Source organism: Thamnophis sirtalis, unplaced genomic scaffold (assembly GCF_051295495.1).
Source record: "Thamnophis sirtalis isolate CommonGarterSnake01/CBP01778 unplaced genomic scaffold, rThaSir2_p1.2 scaffold_6, whole genome shotgun sequence".
Taxonomy (NCBI): Eukaryota; Metazoa; Chordata; class Lepidosauria; order Squamata; family Natricidae; genus Thamnophis; species Thamnophis sirtalis.
In genome coordinates this window covers 20,367,080-20,388,738 of record NW_028261386.1, presented here as the reverse complement: position 1 = coordinate 20,388,738, position 21,659 = coordinate 20,367,080, and the positions used below count along the sequence as shown (strand labels likewise).

At 42.3% G+C, this 21,659-nt stretch overlaps 1 protein-coding gene across 1 annotated transcript; it reads right to left on the bottom strand.

Annotated features, from left to right (window-relative positions):
- Window positions 1-1,441: 1,441 nt before the first annotated feature.
- On the bottom strand, window positions 1,442-21,057 carry MKS1 (MKS transition zone complex subunit 1). Its single transcript, XM_014062852.2, has 18 exons — window positions 20,913-21,057; window positions 18,539-18,657; window positions 17,930-17,997; window positions 16,759-16,914; window positions 16,063-16,160; window positions 15,803-15,931; window positions 15,204-15,308; window positions 14,977-15,085; window positions 14,830-14,886; window positions 13,563-13,605; window positions 8,674-8,736; window positions 7,620-7,690; window positions 6,421-6,490; window positions 4,915-5,022; window positions 3,802-3,935; window positions 3,584-3,666; window positions 3,168-3,265; window positions 1,442-1,871 (listed from the first exon to the last, which is right to left on the bottom strand). Exons 1-18 carry the CDS (start codon window positions 20,990-20,992, stop codon window positions 1,744-1,746), a joined length of 1,719 nt encoding a protein of 572 aa, XP_013918327.2. The 5' UTR covers window positions 20,993-21,057; the 3' UTR covers window positions 1,442-1,743.
- Window positions 21,058-21,659: the final 602 nt, after the last annotated feature.

Genomic DNA, 21,659 nt, shown 5'->3' with positions numbered 1-21,659 from the left:
ACTGCGCCAAGGTGGCGCAGTGGTTAAATGCAGCACTGCAGGCTACTGCTAGATCAGCAGGTCAGCGGTTCAAATCTCACCGGCTCAGGGTTGACTCAGCCTTCCATCCTTCCGAGGTGGGTAAAATGAGGACCCAGATTGTTGGGGGCAATATGCTGACTCTCTGTAAACCGCTTAGAGAGGCCTGAAAGGCCTATGAAGCGGTATATAAGTCTACTGCTATTGCTATTGCTATTACTTTGATTCCCACATTGAACAAATGGATGGCGTTAGCCAATAGCTAAATTAACTACTTTGATTTAGAGAAAAGAATACAATTAACTTTGTTTCTACTTGGTAACTAGTGTTGGGCTTTGTGGTCAAGGTGGGAAAAAAATTAAACTTTGATTTTGGGCTTTGTTGATTAGATAGGTGTTGAGTAATGAATCCAACCAATTCAGCAACTCTGAGACTTTTAGCTTTCTTAAAGAACTGCTTTGAGAACATCGTTTCAGCCCAGTTGAAGAACAAACAAGCTCTGGTTATTTCCCACGCTTTCAAGATAATTAAAGATTAGACAGCTCCCTCCCTCGTCACTGGTTACGTGTTCTGACTCTTCCAGTCTCTGGCCAGCACTTGGTAGGATGACCTTGGTTCCCACAAGATAGTAAGTTGTTGATGTTTGGTCTGACATTCCAAAGCTCCCTCCTCCCCCACAAAGTTTGTCAAGCTGAGAATGGAGAAAATGGCTGTGACAGGCCCCACCTGTTTCGAAGTTGACAATGTTATGTAAAAGTAAAAAGTTGAGGTTGTACATTATTACCTTATTCTACTGTGCCAAAAAGAGTCATAAATCAATCTTTCCCTCCCCTTTCCCTCCTTTATTTTCCCCTTATTTTCATTTTTCTTTGTATTTCTGTATTTTATATTTTGATAAACGAATTAAAAATTTGAATCTAAAAAAAAAGGGAAGATAGTCCAAACACTAAGGGGATTAGCAACAAATCAGGAAAGCAACTTTGAACAGTTTCCTTCCTACAAGAATCCTAGGAAGCTGCTAGGAGGAATTTTACAGCCCCAATCCCTGCATGAGTCGTTAGGAGATTCACAGGTGGCAGCACCACCTGGAATTGAGCCCACAGCTCCCAGCTACTCTGCACTCTTTGCTTCAAGTCAAGGCAATTTTGGTTTTGCATAGAAGACACAGGGTGGAGACGAAGATGCAGTGTACCAGTAGCATCCTTGTTCTCTAGCTTTCTGGAAGAGAAAGTTGTATAGGGTGACTTTCTGTGTTTTAAGTAAGAAATAAACAGTAATATTGAAATATCATTGTTTAAAATGTTCCTTGCCCTTTGTTATAAACAGAGTACAGATACAATATGTGTTTGTGTGTGTTTGTGTGCGCATGCATGTGTGTGTATAGGTATAAATATATCCCTGTGAATATATAAAGATACACACATTTGAGTAAAAAACACATTTATGTGCACAAAATAAAATACTGTACAACATGGTTGCCTTCCTAAGGCATAAAAAGTTTTTGTAATTTCATGGTCTTGTGTGAAGAGAGAAAAACTGAGGTTTCTGTTACATCCTGTATGTCCAACACGACATGGCCCATCTCCAGATTCAAACTGAGGTGTAGGACTTTGCCATAAGTTGCAAAAGCAGAGGTGAGAACCAAAGGCGTAGAGCTGGCAGGGAATTCTGAGAGTTGAAATTCATGTGTCTTCAAGTGGCTGAGAAACACTGGTGGAGAACATCTTAGAAGACAGCAGGCTGCTTGATGATGCTTTCATCATTGTAAGCTTCAGAGGCTGAAGTGCGAATCAAATCTTGAGGAAGGCTTTCTCGGGCTTGCTGCATTCGGTGACGAGCCCGTTGGAATGCCTCTGCAACAAAGAGAACAGACATGGTAGTTAAGTGGAGGTTCAACCTGTGCAGTCACCTAGTTCCCCTGCCTGACCATTCCTTCCTTCTAGACCAGTGTTTCTCAACCTTGGCAACTTGAAGATGTCCGGACTTCAACTCCCAGAATTCCCCAGCCAGCATTCGCTGGCTGGGGAATTCTGGGAGTTGAAGTCCAGACATCTTCAAGTTGCCAAGGTTGAGAAACACTGTTCTAGACCTTTGAACCAACATTCCATGCCGAAATATTGAAAGCATGCAAGGAGTTGAATATATTATGCAGGCTAGAAAGTCTGTCTTTTAGTAGCTCTGTGGAAGAGAGAAAGAAAATGTACTGTGCAAAAGCAAAACAATGATTTTGACTTTCCCTTACTGCCTTATTCTGACACACCATCCAGAATAACAAATATTTTATTCTATATTTTTTTAAAGACCTGGGGGCTACAAAGTTATTTTAACTTTAAAAAAATATAAAAAATAGTATTCCTCTGTAAATCTGAGTTTCGCAAGTAAGAAACAGATATCATATGTTTTTCATTAAATGGGTAAAAATACAATCCTCTTTAAATGATTCTAATGTTCAAGATAATTTAAAACAATATTTAATTAGAAGATATGTTCATATTTAATAAAATGAATAACCACCTGTGAATCTGAGCTTTTAAAGAAACTATCATACATTGAATTAAATGATGAAACAATTTAGAATTAAAATGCATAAAATGGCCATTGAGAATCCTAAGAATAAAAATGGTGCCCTACTGGATTGGACCCCTGGTCCATCAATCTCTTATCACAGTGGCCAACTCAGGACACAAGAAAGTCCACTAGTTTCCCAGCAGATGGCCTTTAAAGCAATTACACTGTGATCAAGGCTAATAATCATTAGCCCCTTGGATTCCCATGAAATGATCCAAACCGTTTCTGAAGCCACCTTAGTTGATAGCCAACAACATATCTCACAGTAGCTAATTCCAAAATTTAATTATGCATTAATATTTCCTTTAGTCTATCCTGATTCTTCCAGGAGTCAATTTAATTGGGTGACCTCTGGTTATAGAAGTTTGGGAAGGGAAAAATAGCTTTTTGTCCACTTTAACTGCACTATGCATAGTTGTGTGACGTTTCAGTCATGTCCCCTTTTATCTGCCTTCTTTTTAGACTAAAAAAGCTCAAATATTGCAATCTTTCCTGATAGGGAAATTGTAAAGACCAAGATCCAAAATAGTTCTGCTTTGCGCAAAAAAAAATCATACCTGTTCCTGTGTCAAAAGCCTTACCTAAAACATTATAAAGGGAACTTTGCTGACTGAAGTTTCCTAGTCGATCCAGAACACTCTGCATGCGTTTCTTCATGGAGCTGGACTCCAGAAAAGCTCTGCCAAGAAAGAAGTTTTAAACATATAATTTTGAAATTTTTAAACTTTGAGAACCAGTCATAAGTACTATTGTTCAGTGTTGCTGCAACTTCAAATAAGTGATCACTAAGCAAGCACTATGTATGTGCTTCCTTATGTTTACATCTGTATCAATGTGAATATCGAAATTAGGCATTTGAATCTAAAGGCAGATAACCAAGCTGATAATGGAAGCCACTTTTTGCTGAAATTTCTTTAAATACAGAGGAAAAGATTCTCTTCCCTATGCATGTTCTCAATGTCCAGAAATTCTCTCTCTAGTGAAGAGGAAATCTTACTTGGACTGCTGCAGGCAGTTCAGCCGGAAAGTGACACTCCCTGTTGTTTCAGAACGAAAACCTAAACGGCTGAGACGATCACCCTGCACAGAAGATAAGCATCAGTTTAGAGGAGGTCTTATCTGAGTTTTCATCCTTCATTCTCCATAAATGTGCCAAGCTCTGAACCAAAATTCTTTGCAGAAAATATGGGTGGGCATAGGGAGGCAGGCACTCACTGTGAAAGTACTTGGCACTTTGGTGTAGGTTATATCCTCAAGCTCTGGAGATCCTCCAATGAAAAACCTCCGTAGTTCTGAAATGGTGCCCAACTCCACAGGACGCCATGTAGAAACAGACAAAGTGTGAACTCCTGAATCATCGGGTTGAACGGGATTGATGCCAGAGATATGGGGGGAGAAAAATCAAAAGGCTACTCAGAACATGCATGCACACAACCAATGTTAGCCACTGAGATCATGATATAAAAGTTCCAGTGAAATACAAGACCTGGGAACTGTATACTTCAAGCAAAGGAAAATTTAGAGATACTCTACAATAAATAAGAGAAGCTGGATTTTCATGGCATGTACAAGATGCCATAGTGCATTTATTTATACGTTTGCTGGATTAGGTGACATCTCAGACACAGAGTGACTGTGGGTGGCTTATGGACTATAAATCATGGTTTATATAACACAATACTATGTTTGTATCATACTAAGACAAACCCAAACAACCACATTACAGCTTAGCACAATGTACAAACTCAACGAATTTGCCCATCGTTTGGCAGTGAAGACAGGCGATGTTCACATCACTTGGTGCATTAATCTTCTATCAAGGATATACTATCCCATTTGAATGGAAGGAAGACAATCCTTTCCAAACCTTAAATCATCTGCCTTTCCCCCGCAAAACTGTTGCATGTTAAGCAAAGGATAAATGCCCCAAACCACCCAGAAAATTTCACCAATCAGTAGGAATGTGAGTCTGCTAGGAGAATGACAGAAAGGCATGATAAAGAGAGTATCTATTATAAGCTTGCCATCTTAAGTGCTAAGCGTGTGCCATCTTAAAAGGAGTTCCCAGAATTCCAGCAGTTAAGGAAATAAGAAAGTTTTCTCAAATTACAGTTATCAGAAGAGCATCTAGTACTAAAATGTATGATGAACATACACTACTTGAGGCAAGTAAAAAATAAAAATGTATTTTGATTTCTTTTTCATGTAAATCACTCAAGGGTCCCATAAAAGTGGTTATATGAGGTAAACCAAGTAACTAAATTAAAATCAATAAATTTGCTCCAGGAGTTGCACCAATGCAAGTTCAGTTCTAGAGCTGTCTTTTACCTGGCGTTGCTGGCAGCACTACAAAGCCATAGCCTTCAATACGGTACCTATGCCAGAAATCCAAGGAAAGAACCTCAAAGTATAGGACAGGCCACTCAGGGAGGGAGCCTATAAGAGGAAGGAAGATAGTGAATAAGACACCAGCCAGTTTCGCATCAATGTCATGTTTTATTCCAGGATAAACAGTAGGGCAATTCTGCTGATCAAGGGGATGGTTTTTAACAGATTAACAGAGTTGGAAAGGACCTTGTAGGTCAGGATGTCAAGTTGGCAGCCCGTGAGCCAGATGTGTCACGCACAGATCACCCCCCCACCCCAGCTCTGTGAAGGGGGGGAAATGTTGCCAAATGTCACATGTCAGCAATGTGACATGGCGAGTTTGACACTTGTGTTGCAGGTCTATAGTTTTCCACTAGAATCAGAATAAACCATTGCTCAGAGGCACAATCCTCTGACACAGTTGCAAGTCTTCATTGAAATGAATACAAGCTAGGCAACACATCCTGTTCTTCTGCAGGCCTCGCCCATACAACTGTACAATGTTTTTTCTAGAGCAGAAGTGTACAATGGGAGGTGTCAAGGCTGCCTATAGTCCCCTGAAACCATGGCTTCAGTTCTGAGAAATCTCCAAAATTTGTAACTAATTTGTAATTTTTAATATTGGGAGAGGGTGAGTGAATATATAAGTGGAGAATGATCATATTAATTACATTTAGCTGTAATTAAATTTTAACATGTATTCAATTTTTAAATAGAATTTTGTGTTTGTCTCTAACAATCTTAAGGGTAGTAATGATAGTGGTATACCTCCCAAAGGCTTCATAACCTAGAGAATGTTCCAGAAAATTACATCACATAAAATGAAATCCCTCTGTCTCCAACATGACAGGCCAATCAATTCCCCCCAATGGACAAAATACCGTATTTTGTCGGAGTATAAGATGCACTGGAGTATAAAACACACCAAGGTTTTAAAGAGGCAAATTTTTTAAAAAAAGGTTTTGCACTCTGCAAACCTCCCAAAATGGCCCGGTTTTTGCAAAAACAAGCCTGTTCCCCCCCTCCCCCAAAAGGCATGAATAGCCTTTAGGTTTGCAGAGTGTTCCTGGGGGGTGGGGGCTCCCCAAAACGAGCAAAAACGGCCCCGTTTTTTGTCAAAAAAATTGCACACATAGCCTTTAGGAGGCTTACAGAATACTCCTGGGGGCTGGGGGGGAAGGCAAAATTGAGCAAACAATGGCCTGGTTTTCACTCATTTCTGCCCTCTCCAGCTCCCAGGAGCTCTCTGAAAGCCTTCTACAGGCTCTGCACGGCCATTTTGGTGAAGGGGGCAGGGTTTTGGGAGGCAAAAAATGCTGTAGTCAGTGTATAAGACGCACCCAGATTTTTCAGCCTCTTTTTTGAGGGAAAAGAGTGCGTCTTATGTTCTGAAAAATACGGTACCTGAAATCCATTAGAGCAGAACCACTTCTGAACTTCTTTCTCATACACAATGGCATGACTCACCTTCCAAGTCATCCTCTTGGGTGAAGAACATCTCCAGGGTAAATGGGAAGGAAAAAAAAGCCACCCTATCCTAGGAATGAAAAATAGTAGCATCAGTTTTTACATGGAGCAGCAGGGAACAGAACAACCATGTGTGTAGGTTTGTGTATTTGTGTGTGGGATAAGAAAACCAACAAATATCCCCTCAAGAGAGATATGCTGCAATAGCAATAGCTCTTAGTCTTATATACTGTTTTATAGTGCTTTACAGGCCTCTCTAAGCGGTTTACAGAGTCTGCCTATTGCCCCCAACAATCTGGGTCCTCATTTTACCCACCCCAGAAGGATGGAAGGCTGAGTCAACCTTGATCCAGTGAGACTTGAACTGCCAAACTGCTGGCAGCTGGCAGTCAGCAGAAGTAGCCTGCAGTACTGCATTTTAAACACTGAGCCACAATAGCTCTTAAGCTTGATTCAGAGTTGCCTGCAACTGTGCATAGGGGTTGCTACATATATATGCTGTAAAAAGATTGATGGGTAAGCTTAGGATTCGCAGGTGTATAACTGCAACAGCTATGCACCTGTCTCCAAATGACAGAGGCATGTGTTCCCTGATGCTCGAGAAGTCTAATCCAGGCTTTAGACCAATAGAATCAACTCTACTGACTTTGTGCCAACACTGAAGAATTCACATAGACCCTAAAGCAAGGGAGGTTCCCCCCCTCCCCACAAATATTTGTCTACATGCTGAAGATCTTCTCCAATCTGTTCTCCAGATTTAATTTTTATCTTTTTAAAAATTACATCATTTTCTATAGTTGCCCATTTTACAATTGTGATTCTAGTGATCATCCTAGACTAAAAAGTCTCATAATTCTTATGCCCTGGGCATTCCAGTTGAATCTGTGAGAATTTATGGGCCAACTGAGGTTCAATGAAATTTAATGGAAATCATTAAGAAATCTCAATAATTTGGCAGCATAATACATTTAAGAATTAAAGGAGTAAGTTGAAGAAGGTTCTACTAAAACTTAGCTTTGAAATATTAGGAGTATCAGAAAACTAAAATGCATAGCAAGAACTGCATTTCTGAGTCATGTAAGGCTGCTATTCCTCAAAGTAGGAAAGAAAAATGTGCCTCAAACCCCCAAAACTGGCATTAAACACCGTGCCTCTGCAAATAGTTCCCCTCCCTCACAAAGGAACCATCTTAAACATACTTTGCCATGTACTTTGCTAGTGCAAGTCTGTGTTATTCCAGAGAGTAGTTGAGATGGGGGACACGACCAATCTAGAAAGAAAATAGAAGCTTTTAGTACTGCAGAGAAGACAGCAAGATTAATGAGTAGCTAAAGCACAAAACCTCTGCTCCAAAACCAGACACCCGTTCATTGCATACCAGGTAGTTCCTGACATAATGACTGTAATTGAGCCTGGAATTAGGGTCCACCATATTGACCAGGCCCAATTTTATGTGATGGTCATTAAGCAAATGCAAGGGTGATTAAATGAATCCACAGCAAAAATGCTAAAAATCATGGGCATGCTGAAAACGGCCATAAATGTGACCCAGTAGCCTAGTTCCCAAATGAAATTAGGTGTGTGTGTGTGTGTGTGTGTGTGTACATGCTGCAGTTGGAACTCTGCAATCGAGTCCTAAGTACCTTTTCAGGGGATTTTTGTAACTTTGGTCGTTAAGCAACTGCTCATTATGCAAGGACTACCTGAATGTCTCCCCCACCCCTCCCAAAAAAACCATTAGAATTTCTCTCAGATATACTAATATGGAACAATATGGAAAAATACTGTACATAGCTTAAAATTATTTGATCCTTTTTCTTTTCTTCACCTTGAATCATGCACACTTAGGATTAAAATGACTCCAGCGTTATAAAAGTAATGCTAGCTTATTTTATTAGCCATATTTCTGTTATGCTTGTGATCTTGAAGTGTGCGATGCAACAGGTAGATAAGTGATGAGATAGAGAAGGGAGACACGATTTTTTTCTGGCTCTCATCATGAGATTGTCCATCAGTATTTTAAGACTGGATTTTAGAGAAAAATAGCTTTGAGAAATGCATAACCTCAAATAACAAGAGGGTAGGTTCAAGGATATGCTTGATTTACTGTGGGAAGACTTATGAATTCCTGTATAGTTTCAATTATTTCTTTGCTAGAAGCAACTCTCCAGGAGGATACACATTTCTACTTTATGTGGTAGATGCTATATCACATTTTCTCCCAATCCTAAGGGCCCAATTTGTACTACTCACAGCTGGGCAGTTCCAAGAAGAAATGTATGTACAGATTGTTGTATTCGTAACCCTGGGCGGAAACTAGGAAAGAAAAGGAAACACGGTAATAAAGCCTTATTCTCTGGACCTTTCCTCTTATTCTTAACCAAGCTGTCCAATCCAATGAAGGTGCACACACCTTGCTAAAGAGATTTTAAGTTTATAACAAAACCTGAATGAGTTGGCTAATCAAACTTGTAGGATATTTTAGTTACAATCACAGCTCTAGATCGCTTACAAACTGAAAAGTTAGTCATTTTTCTGAATAGCAAAAAGGTACCTAAAGCAATATTAGGGAAACCACAAAATTAATTACAGAACGATGAGAGGTACAAATCAGTTAGCAGGATCACAATTTCCTCTACGCAATTTCATAGGGCAGGTGTAGGCTTCCAATTACAGTTTGATGCGCATGTGCGAAGAATCGGAATGGCGGCCAGGGCTCCTTCGTCGTAGACGACCTGACGAAAAGCGCTGGGAGCCCTTGGAACCAGCTTCTTATTGCCTTTGCCGGGGTCCTCCGGGATGACAGAGATTCGGTTGACGTGTGCGGGCCAGAAGTTGAGGGAGACCGATGCCTTCCGTCGATCTGGGGCTTCGGATTCTCCGACGTGGCTGGGCGTTCTTGGCGGCGGGTGCAGCGGCCCTATGGTGGCGGTGGAAGCGGAGGCGATTGAGGGCGTTCTGCAGCGGCTTCAGCAGCGGTGGGGTTTTTTAACCCCTTCTTTACAAGTACTGAAGCTTGGTGAGCAGCTCGGTGAGCCTAGGGGAAATTCGAACGGGGGCTCTACTCGGACTAGGCGAAGCGGACGGCTGACTGTGTGTGCCGTGGCTGGAGCCTTTTCCGGATGCCCCCCCCCCCTCCATATTTAGCTCAGCTTTTACAGCGATGCTATTGCCCTCAACAGCGCTGCTCCTCTCACCAATGCTGTTCCCTTTACCAACGCTGCCACTGGTATTATTATTGCTCTTTTCAGCAACATAGCCCCCTGCTCCAGCACTGTTCCCTTCACCAACGCTGCTTTTTTCTCCAACGCTGCCTTTTCTACCAACGCTACCTTTTTTACCAACATTGGTTTCCTGCCACTCTGGACTTTGATTGTCTGACTTCCCTCATCTATATATTTAGGGCCTGTGATCCTGTTTTTCTTAGCCCTGACTGTTACCATCATTATTATACTGGTTTTACCCCCAGAAGGAAACTTTGGACCTGGGCTGCGGGTGGACAGACGACGGCAGTATTGTGTGTTCACACTGAACCCCCGCAGGACCTTTCGACCAACAAATTGGCAAAAGAAGAGAGGGGCTACAAGACATTCCCCCTTATATTCCATCTGAACTATAACTGGTCCCTAGCCACTTTAACTCTGAACATTAAGAGCCAATTTTGCCATCTGAACTCACACCTTAAATTTTAATCAACTGCGCAACTATTTTAGTTTCTTTCTTTTCTTTCATCTTTCTCTTCTCTCTTTGTATGGGATATGCATGAGATACGTATGAGATGAATGAATGTCCCACTTTTTATTATTATATTGTTGTAAATTTTTGTGTTTTTAACTCTTACGTGGGGATTGTCTGGGGGAGTGCACGGGTATGTATGATTCGGAGGACCTGCCGGGAGATGCGGGGGCCATGGGGGTGGTTGAGGGGACCAGAGACACGGGAGAGGGTCGGGGTATTACGGTCGTAACAGGGAGGGGCAGATACGGCGGGGACTTTAGGGCAGGCCATTACCAGGGAAGGAGGGTTCGCTACATCACAGAGATCCCTCCTTCCGGCCCTATGAGTCCAGATGGCGCAAGTAATCAGGACCCTGGACTCAGGCTGCTGTCGCTAAATGCCAGGTCTGTGGTACATAAAGCTCCTCTCGTCCGGGACTTAATTTTAGACGAGAGGGCAGACCTGGCATGTATTACTGAAACCTGGCTGGGCCCAGAGGGAGGAGTCCCCCTTGTAGAACTGTGCCCAGAAGGATTTCAGGTGCTGCACCAGCCGAGAGCCCAGGGAAGGGGTGGGGGTGTGGCCGTTGTTATCCGGGAGTCGTTAGTTCCTCGTAGGGTCCCTGCTCCGGAGCTTGTCGGGTGTGAGTCTCTGCTGATAAAGTTGGACCTCAAGGGTCAAGTGGGTTTGCTGTTAACGTACCTGCCTCCCAACAGCGTTGCAGCAGCCCTCCCCTCGCTCCTCGAGTCGGTAGCTGAGCTGGCAATTGAGTTCCCTAGGTTGATGGTCCTGGGGGACTTTAATTTGCCGTCGCTCGGTGAAAACTCTGATGGGGCGCAGGAGTTCATGGCTTCCATGACAGCCATGGGCTTGACCCAAGTAATTCGGGGCCCAACCCATTCGGCGGGTCACATGCTCGACCTCGTATTCCTCTCGGAGCAGTGGATTTGTGACCTTGGTCTGAGGGGTAACGACATCATACCCCTGTCGTGGTCAGACCACTGCCTACTGAGGCTCGACTTCCGGAGACCAAACCCCCACTGTAGGGAGGAGGAACCGACCAGGTGGTTCCGCCCCAGGCGACTTATGGAACCGTTAAGGTTCCAGACGGAGCTTGGGGTCATTCCTGATACTTTCGCCCACAGTCCGGTAGAGACTCTGGTTGCTGCTTGGCACTCGGCAGCATCGGAGGCCCTCGACCGGATTGCGCCACTACGGCCCCTCCGAGGCGGCGGATCCCGGAGACCTCCTTGGTTCACCGAGGAACTCCGGGAGATGAAGCGCCGGAGGAGATGCCTAGAGCACCGATGGAGGTCCGATAAGTCCGAATCGAACCGAGCAATGGTAACCACCTGCACCAAGGAATACACCAGGGCACTTAGGGCAGCGAAAAGATCTCACATAGCCACCTTGGTTGCGTCCGCTGAGTCCCGCCCAGCCGCCCTGTTTAAGATAACCCGCTCCCTATTAAATAAAAGGGAAGCGGGGGAACCCTTGCAGGGCAGAGCTGAGGATTATGCCCAATTCTTAGTGGACAAAATTGCTCGGTTTCGGTCGGACTTGGACTCCATCCCCGCAGCTCCAGCCGAGGCACAAGAGGATCAAGTAGAACATCTCTGGGTTGAGTTTCAGGATGTTACCCCCGGGGATGTGGACAAGGCCATGAGGGCTGTAAGTGCCTCCACCTGCGTACTGGACCCATGTCCCTCATGGCTGGTTACTAACAGCAGTGAGGTGACATGAGGCTGGATCCAGGCGGTTGTGACCGCCTCTCTTCGGGAGGGGAACTTCCCCGCCGCACTGAAAGCGGCGGTGGTGAGACCCCTCCTAAAGAAGCCATCTCTGGATCCAGCTGTTCTTAATAACTATCGCCCAGTCTCCAACCTTCCCTTCCTTGGGAAGGTTGTTGAGAAGGTGGAGGCCTTCCAGCTGCAACGGTCCTTGGAGGAAGCAAACTATCTCGACCCCTTCCAGTCAGGCTTCAGACCCGGTTACAGCACAGAAACCGCTTTGGTCGCATTGACCGATGATCTCTGGAGAGCCAGAGATGGAGGACATTCCTCCATCCTGGTCCTCCTTGACCTCTCAGCGGCTTTCGATACCATCGACCATGGTATCCTTCTGCGACGACTGCGGGAGGTGGGAGTGGGAGGCACCGTGTTGCGGTGGTTCTCCTCCTACCTCTCGGACAGGTCGCAGTCGGTGTTAGTGGGGGGGGCAGAGATCGTCCCCTAGGCCCCTAACATATGGGGTGCCTCAGGGCTCGGTCTTATCCCCCCTACTATTCAACATCTACATGAAACCGCTGGGAGAGATCATCCGTAGGCACGGGATCAGATACCATCAATATGCGGACGATACCCAGTTGTATCTGTCCGCCCCGTGCCAACTCAATGAAGCGGCAGACGTGATGAACCGAGGCCTTGAGGCCGTTATGGACTGGATGAGGGTTAACAAGCTTGTGCTCAACCCAGAAAAGACCGAGTGGCTGTTGTGTTTCCCTCCCAAAGATTCGACCAATATTCCATCACTCAGGCTGGGGGGTCAAATTTAGGGTTCGCAACTTGGGAGTCCTCCTGGATCCACAGCTATCGTTTGACCACCACCTGACGGCTGTGACCAGGGGGGCATTCGCCCAGGTTCGCCTGGTGCGCCAGTTGCGACCCTACCTGAATCGGGAGGCACTCACAACAGTCACTCGGGCCCTTGTGACCTCTAGGCTGGAATACTGCAATGTGCTCTACATGGGGCTGCCCTTGAAGAGCATCCGGCGACTTCAGCTAGTACAGAACGCGGCCGCGCGAGTGATTGTGGGTGCACCTCGGTTCACCCACATAACACCTATCCTCCGCGAGCTGCGCTGGCTACCTGTCGATCTCCGGATGCGCTTCAAGGTGCTATTAGTCACCCATAAAGCCCTGCATGGTAGTGGATCTGGATACTTGAGAGACCGCCTTCTGCCAATTACCTCCCTGCGACCAATTAGATCCTACAGATTGGGCCTCCTCCGTATTCCATCGGCCAGCCAGTGCCGGCTGGCAACTACAAGGAGGAGGGCCTTCTCAGTAGTAGCCCCGACCCTTTGGAACGAACTCCCCGTGGAGATTCGTACCCTCACCACCGTCCAGGCCTTCCGCACAGCCCTTAAGAACTGGCTAGCCCGTCAGGCCTGGGGACAAGGATAGCCGCCCCTCCCGAATGATGAATGTATGTTGCTTATTACTTTTATTATATGTGTCTACATCATTGTTTGTATTCCCCCTCCCTGATTTTATGTGAGCCGCCCTGAGTCCCCTCAGGGAAAAGGGCGGCCTATAAATGTTAATAAACATTTAAACAAACAAACAAACATTTTGACCCTTAGTATTGATTTAGGTGCCTGGGGATCAATCTTGGGTTGAATGTGGAATAAACGGCTATCTTACCTATTTCACCATTAACAAAGAGTCGGAAAATACCAGGAGCAGTCTGCAAGAGGAAAGAATGAATGTTACCCAGCAGAAAAATTGCAGTTGAAAAGTTTTCCAGTACCCAAGAGCTGCTGGCTCATCACTTAATTAATCTAGACTGGAGGAATCAAAGGGTTGATCTGATATAAAGCAACTATATATTTATATTAGAAGGGGAACATCGGGTGCAAAACCCCAAGCCAGAGACATTAATTTATTTAATTATATCTCACCTTTATTATTTTTATAAATAACTCAAGGCGGTGAGCAGATCTAACATACCTTCTTCCTCCTAATTTCACCACAGGAAGAATCCTGTTAGGTTGATTGGTCCAAGTCACCCACCCGGCTTTCATGCCAAAAGTAGAATTAGAACTCATGGTCATTTCTAACTTGGTGCCTGTTAATACACATCTTGATGACTTTATTGCACAAAGAGTAATTTACACATAGCAGCTAACCATTTTGTGGAAGGAAGTTCTCATTTTTACCTCTTCTATTACTTGATTTTATGAACACAGGGATGGAAGAGTTTTTTGATGGTCAATGAAACAGGAGACATCTCAAAGGTTATGTGATGAATAGATGACAGAGGTGGTGGGTCAGGACAAATTCAGGACTTGAGATTCTATTGTCAGTGTGCTTCAGATTCAAAGATTAAAAATATCCTTGGTTGAGCTTGGTTCCTGATGGCTTATCTATGTAATTTTTAATGATGTTACAGAAGTGGTTTGCCTTTGTACCCCAGAATATATTTTTTCTCAGTCTGTCAATGGCTCAGGAATGTGGTTCTCCATCCAAGGACTAGCCAACATCAACCGTGCTAGCTTCCTTATAATACTTAAGGCATGCATAAGCACAATTTAATTTTAAGTAGTGGTTTCTCAATTAAACAATAACTAGTATGAGAAATATGCATGGTGAGCAAAGGGCTAAGAAGAAAACAGCAGTACAATTTTTCTCTCTCCAGGAAAATCACTATTATAATACAACCTGCAAATTGCAGGAACTTTACCTATCAGCTCAAATCATATCAAAATTTTGTTTCAAACAATGGTAACTAATCATGAATGTTATGGTAATGTATTACAAAGCAGAACTCCAAATTCTACCAACCTGACACTCTCCACTAAAAATAGAACCAGACTGTGAGGTCCTGAGGTTCTGTCTTAAACAAGTTAAGATTAGAGTTAACAGCTACAAAGTAAAGCAGACACGTCTAGCGCAAAAAGAAGTCACTTACCATCTCAAAGTCAGATCCAACAAGTCCACTGAGATACTCTTTATGTCGGCTGTACAACTAAGGAACGAAACATACAGTCAGAAAATAAGACATATACCCTTTTACAAATTTAGACCCCCCTTAGGAGCGAAAGGTAAGAGTTCTTACATCCTTGAAGACACGCTGTTCCCGTGCTTGCTCCTTCTCTTCCACTGTGGCCGATGCATTCTCCAGAGTGAATTTCCACATTTCCCGCTTCTCTCCTTCCAGCTCAATCCTTCAGGGAGCCAAACAACACAGCCCAACTCAAGAGAAAAGATCTGTACAATTGATATGCAATTGCCCCTTGACTCCAACTCATTTTTGAAGATCAAAGAGCTCTAAATGCTGCTCACCTGTAAGGCCCTTTTGTGCCTGTAAAATCTGGCTTGACTGTGATGACTCCATTGCCATCTACCTTGATCATGCAGAGAACATACTCGTACTCCTTGCAACCAAGCCTACGTAGAAATCATTATTAAAACATGACCTGCTTCTCAGGGCTTAAATACTGGCAGTACAAGATAAATCCAGGTGTTTCTGAACATATTATAGAGCAATGTTATGCAAACCCCAGATCCAAGACCAAAGGGAAACCCTAAAACATAGAAGATGGTCTTGAAATATTGGAGAGCTTCTGTGCCACTTTAGCACTAGCACTTAGACGTATATACCGCTTCATAGTGCTTTATAGCCCTCTCTCTAAGCGGCTTCAGAGTCAGCATATTGCCCCCAACAATCTGGGTCCTCATTTTACCCACTTCGTAAGGATGGAAGGCTGAGTCAACTTTGAGCCATGCGGGACACTGCTCTCATGCAGCTATCACCTTTGGTTTTGTATCAAGGAGTGCTAATGACTTTTGTTCAACTTCAAACAATTTTTGGAACATTGGGGGGGGGGGGCGCTGAGAAAAAAAACAATGGGGCTGCAAAGCTTGGGTGCACAGAAACTTACTTGCCTTGGGGTCCTAGGTCCCCCATAATATACATGGTCTGCACAGGAGTATTAAGGACATGGTTGTTCTTGATGAATTCTTCTGAGGGCTGCCAGGTGATAATTCGGGATTTCAGGCTGTTTCCTTCTCTGCCAAGAGGTCAAAGGAGACTGTTGCCTATAGTGAAGCAGGTTTCCTTCTGCTTTGGCAGGTTGGATCAAAATCATCCCCCAGACCAAGAGATTTGTACAGCAAAAGCAATGTCCGTGGCTGCACTTACACTGGCCTCCGTTCTTGTCTCCTCCTCCTCACATTAGCCATCATTTCTGCCAAATACGAAGGCACTTCCTTATCAGAAGTGGTCATTTTCTGACCATGCTGGAATGTAAGAAGAGAGCTTGTTATACTCATTTAAAAAAGAAAAATGTGAGCTAAGAGGTTCCATTCAAAACCCAGGGAAATATCTTTTTGCACTATTTTTGGTACAAAGCAGACAGTAAAGGCTCCAGTGACAGCCCATCAAGGGAAAGCACTTTAAAGTTTCTTGAGAAACACTGCTCCAGAATTGAACACCTGCTAATTACATGCTTTCTTGGCAGTAATATGAAAGTGATTTGGTATTGCAATCTTTCAATATATTTCCCAACTTCCAACTCTAACCAACCACTCTGGACTTTCCTGGTGATCTTCCATCCAAACATAACAATGATCTAAGCCTGCGTAGCTTTGGAGGAATCTGCCAAGACTACCAAGATGCTACTATCTGTCTGGACTTTACTCCCTAAGGCAGGAATTATATTTGTAATTAACAATGTCATTAATTATTACTTAATGATTATAAGCATATTTTTTTTACATTACTTCATATTTTCTAGTAGGAACAATTCCTCTCTTCCTATCATTCATATTGACATAAAGAATGGATTCTGGGTCAGGCATTCCAGTATCCAACGCCATCTCTGTTAAAAGCTGGTACCTCTTCTAGGCTGGTGAAGCGGTCATGGTCTGTGTATGTGAAGATCCGCTTATTCTTTCGACCCCCGGACTCTTCCAATTTTAGGATATCCTGGTGGTATTGTTGGTCAAGTGGGCTCTGGCAGGCAGACTGATTCTGGTAAAGATCAACCTCAAACTAAATAAAGTAGGGGAAAAAAACCATTGTTGCTTGTGTAACAAAGTCCTCCCTACAAAATCTTCAACCCATGGAACTGCAGTATCAGCAAAGCAGAGGTCCAGCAAAAAACAAATAGTTGGACTTGTTAGATGAGCAAATCACAAAAACAAGCCACTAACTTCTGCAGGACTCATATCCAACTGAATTTCTTATGTCTGAATAGGTCCGCTGAAGGTGAAGAATGGGGGAGAAGCAAAGGGACATAGTTTGGACAGAATGTCCCACCAAGGCTACAACTCAACAAAATAGGTCAAAAGTAGTCCGAAACATTTCTACCTATTACACTGAGTCATTAGTCTCTAAAAACCTGAAGGAGAAAGTGTACAAAAGAAGCCTGTCTTCTTCATTTAACGTAAAAAGGCAAAAGCCCTTGTGAGCATGATGTACAGTACTGTTAAACTGACTCCCTATTCAAGGGAGTTCAACTAGGCAAGAAAAATACCTGTGATATTTAAAGTGATAATCAAAAAGTTTTCTTTTGAATTATTTTGAGTGTGAAAAATATACAAAATTCCTTCTGAACATGAAATAATTGTTTTAAAAGCAGAATAGGCTCTTTAAATATTTTAGAAGCATCCCAAACTCCCAAATGTTCACAATAGGGGTTGGTGCTTAAGAACACTTGAAATAAAACATCTTTACCTGAGTGACTGAGAAAAAAAATGTAGGCCCACTGTTGAAATCCAGATGATTTATAGTTTCATATTTTTCAACCCAGAAGCCTTTGGGAATGAAGTTTGTACTTTTACACATTCCATGAGATATCCATGTGAAATTTGCAGAACAGCACACGATACATTTGCAAGAACAGCACATGATCAGTCTGCACAAGAGGCTAGAACATTATGCTTGGATGAAGGAGATCACTGGTCAGCCAGATATCTGGTTTACGTAAGAATAAATTGAATACGCACTGCCAGAAGAAATGAAAACTGCTAGAATCATTAGTGGGACAATCATCCCATCTACTCACTTGACTGAAGAGTTTTTCTTGCCAGCCAATAACAGCCTCCTCTTTCTCCTCTTCAGGACAATGTCCACCTGAAACATAGACAAGCCTCCAAAGTGTGCTTGGCAAGAATAATGGCTTAAGACGCTCCAACTCTCCCAGAATTTATTTTCTTTCTTGATTACATATATACGTAACATCTGGGCAGGTCTAATGATTATTTTATTGCTTTGAATGTCTTTATATTCAGAAGCAAAGCCAAAGACAAGAAAAACTTAGGAGTTAGCCACACTAAATCATTGCACAAATCATGGGGCATTAAATTTGGCAATTTAACAAGAAAAGCAATGCAGGAAATGAGAAAATTGCTGTGGGGAGATCAGACAATCTCATTGACCAAGGTCATTAGTTTTGTTAAGGTAAATAATATCTCCTGACCACCAAAATAAAAGTGAATTTAAAAATGAAACAAAATTGTACAGAAACCTATCTTGGTTCCATGGTCATATTGTACAAAGTGAATATTTCAATTATTTGGTTTTATACTGCTCAGACTTTGCAGTTTTAACAGTCTTAACACCTGACTAGACTTCCAGAAATAATTGTTCTTAAAGTCCAGCCAAGAGCACTCACCTGCTGAGTTGTAAGGCTCAAAAGTTGACAAGCCGATGAACTGCTGGCCTGATTGGAAGAAAGACTGCTTTAGCTGCTGCAATAGAAGGCTAGTGGAAGTAACCCGCTGAAGTTTAACCCTGCAAGAAAGAAATATATTGTTTTTGGACATCTGGAATGTGACATTCAGAGCCAGTTGCTTGGGGGCAAAATGAAAGCAGAGGAAGATTACTCCAAATAACTGTTCTACTTAAGACTTCTGTCCCTATTAAACATTATCAGTTGGGAAGTATCTGAATTTTAAAAAATATTTTACTTTCTTTTAAAATATATTTAAGAATAGAATATGGATGTGTAACTAGAGCAACACAAAAATGGATTTACAAACCATAAAAATGATAAAATGTTAAGAAAAACATCCCTCTAACATTTCACCAGTAACATTAAATTAAGAGAATACATGGAGATAATCACAAAACAATCGATTTAAAATTATCAATAGGGTGAAGTTAGAAATTAACAATGGCAACTACAATAAGATTTTTCAGTCAAAATAGTAAGATAAAAATTTCTAGCTAATCTGAGATAATCTGCCCTTAACTTTATAGTCACTTAAAAAGAACTCAGCATTTTAAGATCTTAAGAGAAATTCAAACTTCAGTTGCAGCCAAAGTCTATGTGCAGATTTATAATTCATAAATGTTTTCCAAGCTGAAGTCAATAGATATATTTTTTTAAAATATGAAATAAGTTTTGACATTGGCGGCATACTGGTACTTCCAACAATGTTACTTCAGTGTACTTTGTAAAAAGATATGTGGTGCTTAACATTAAAAACAATTGCAAGAAAAGAAAAATCAGAATTTAAAATCTGTTTCATTCTATTGTGAGGCATCTTCCAGAATGGTTGAGCTTGCCTCCAAATATGAATTATTACATTTCCAGCAGTACTGAATATATCACCATATCTATTTCTATTATCTGAGACGTTATTGGTGACAATAAGTAAATGTTTCAATTTTCCTCTTAAATTATTATTTTTCCAGGACTGGATACGCATGGGTTTTTGTAATTCTTTATATAGGTGTGATAGTAATTTTAAGGGGTGAGTTATCTTTTAACCATCTGAGCACTTGTACTTTAAATATACTTTTCCTGATTTTCAGATTGATTTTTTTTATTATCTTTGATTTTACAGTAACATCAATACTGCACTGTTGATTGTATCTACTGGTAGTAGTTGTGACTAAAAACAAGATATTATGGATTCTCTATACACAGAAGTGCAATAAAGCCAGACTTTTGTTAATTTTAGTTAGAGCTATCAAATCAGAACTGTAAAGGTGTAAAAACTATATGCAAGCTAAGGAATACCAGTCACTCTTAACATTTACTGCTTTTTAGCAGTTGTCTAGGTTTTTGCAGCACATAGTAGATATATTCTAGCATTAATTTTGCTTTGTTTAAAAAATTATTTTATATTTTGCATCCAGTAACTGTTGGACTCCTTGATTATATTAATTAGTACTGCTGGACATATCTAAAATTAAATGATTTCCCTAAGAGAAACTGATTATAGATCTCTGAATAAGAGTAACTATAATAGAAATGAATGTAATTTCTCATACTTTTATTCATATTTATTTATATCACAATGCTACATACTGTTTCTATATCATTGCAACTATGTTTGCAATTATTTTGCAGCATGTTTGAAATTATTTCTTTTTGGTATATTATATTAGGAACGCTAACCCTCAGTTACTTGTGCATCTTGTATTGTGCATTTATTTTATTCTTATTCCTGTTACTGTCAGGTGATGTTGTGGTTGTCGACTGTTTATTTGGCACATTGTTATCAAGCCCTCAGATCTCAGTTTGCATTTTAGTCTTTTATTTAACTCAACTTTTAACACGCACCCCAATACACGCAAGCTATTGCCAATTTAGGGGGGGGGGACACTTTCTGCATTCCTGAGGTGGATTATAAATCCCATCGGGTTTATTATATAGTACATTGTGCTTTAAACGGTCACACTCCTTTCAATAATATGGGACATTAGAGTGGCTACTCCGCGATTTTTCCCTCGGGGAGGGCAGTCATTAGAGGATTTGCCGCCTGTGGGCGTTTAGGGGGCATTTGAGGTGTAATTTTGAGAAGGAGAGCTCAATTTCCTGTTAGAAAACAGAGTAAAATATATTGGTTTCCTCTGTTGGAAACCAATATATTGATGCCACGGGATGTTTTCCAGACTGCTTTGTTTCACCGATAGGCGAGCTGCAAATCAAAAGGGCGACTGGAGTAACGGACTGGCGGCGGTGGCGGCAGCGGCAACTTTCAGCCGCGGGAAGAGTTCGGGGCATTTCACGACAGAGAAGGGAAGGGAAAACCAACCTGAGGCGCAGGTTACGGATGGGGTCTCGGGTTCGGTAGACAGCCCCACCCGTGTCTTCGTTCCAAGCCGCCTCCGCCATCGCTCCCGGGACGGGGAGAGGAAGGCAGCGGCGTCTCGACTAGGCCGCTTTTTCCATGGAAACGACAAGATGGCGCTGAACGTAAATATAGGAAAAGAAGAGCCCCCTAAAGCGTCAGTGGCTCCGTGAGAAAAGCCAGGGGTCTCCGCGGGAGAATTAAGGGAAGCGGATTTGCAAGACACGTTTGTCACACGCCTGTAGATGTTCTCAATCATCCAGATCATGGTTGTCCCAAGGGGTTTTCTCCAAAAAGCAACTAGACTTTTTTGAGATTTTTTTCCCCCTTTGAAATCCTCTATCAGTCAGTTAGAACCAAAGAAACTTTTTGGATGAGAAGGGAAACGTTTTCAAAGGGGGAAAAAAAACTCCAAAAAGTTCAAAAAGCACTTTTGGGACACATTTATCATAGAATCATTTTTACAGACCCCCTAGGCATAGAAGAGACCATTTTAAGTTTTGGTTTGTATAATGTGCAACATAGAATCATAGGGCTGAAAGGAACTTCAGAGGTCTTCTAGTCCAAACCTCTGCTCAAGGTGGAAGACCATATACATCCAGGTCAAATGTTTCTCCAGTCTATTTTTGAAAGCCTCCAATGATGGACCATTCACAACATTGGGAGGCAAGCTATTCCATTGATTAACTGTTCTGGAAGAAAATATCTCGT

Bases quoted from the DNA above. Each gene is read 5' to 3' on its own strand.
- MKS1 (XM_014062852.2), bottom strand. From the start codon at position 20,992: ATGGCGGAGGCGGCTTGGAACGAAGACACGGGTGGGGCTGTCTACCGA. The intron at 16,161-16,758 runs GTACCAGCTTTT...CTTACATTCCAG, and splicing joins GCTTCACCAGCCTAGAAGAG to CATGGTCAGAAAATGACCAC. The intron at 15,309-15,802 runs GTAAGTTTCTGT...ATTTCTACGTAG, and splicing joins GACCTAGGACCCCAAGGCAA to GCTTGGTTGCAAGGAGTACG.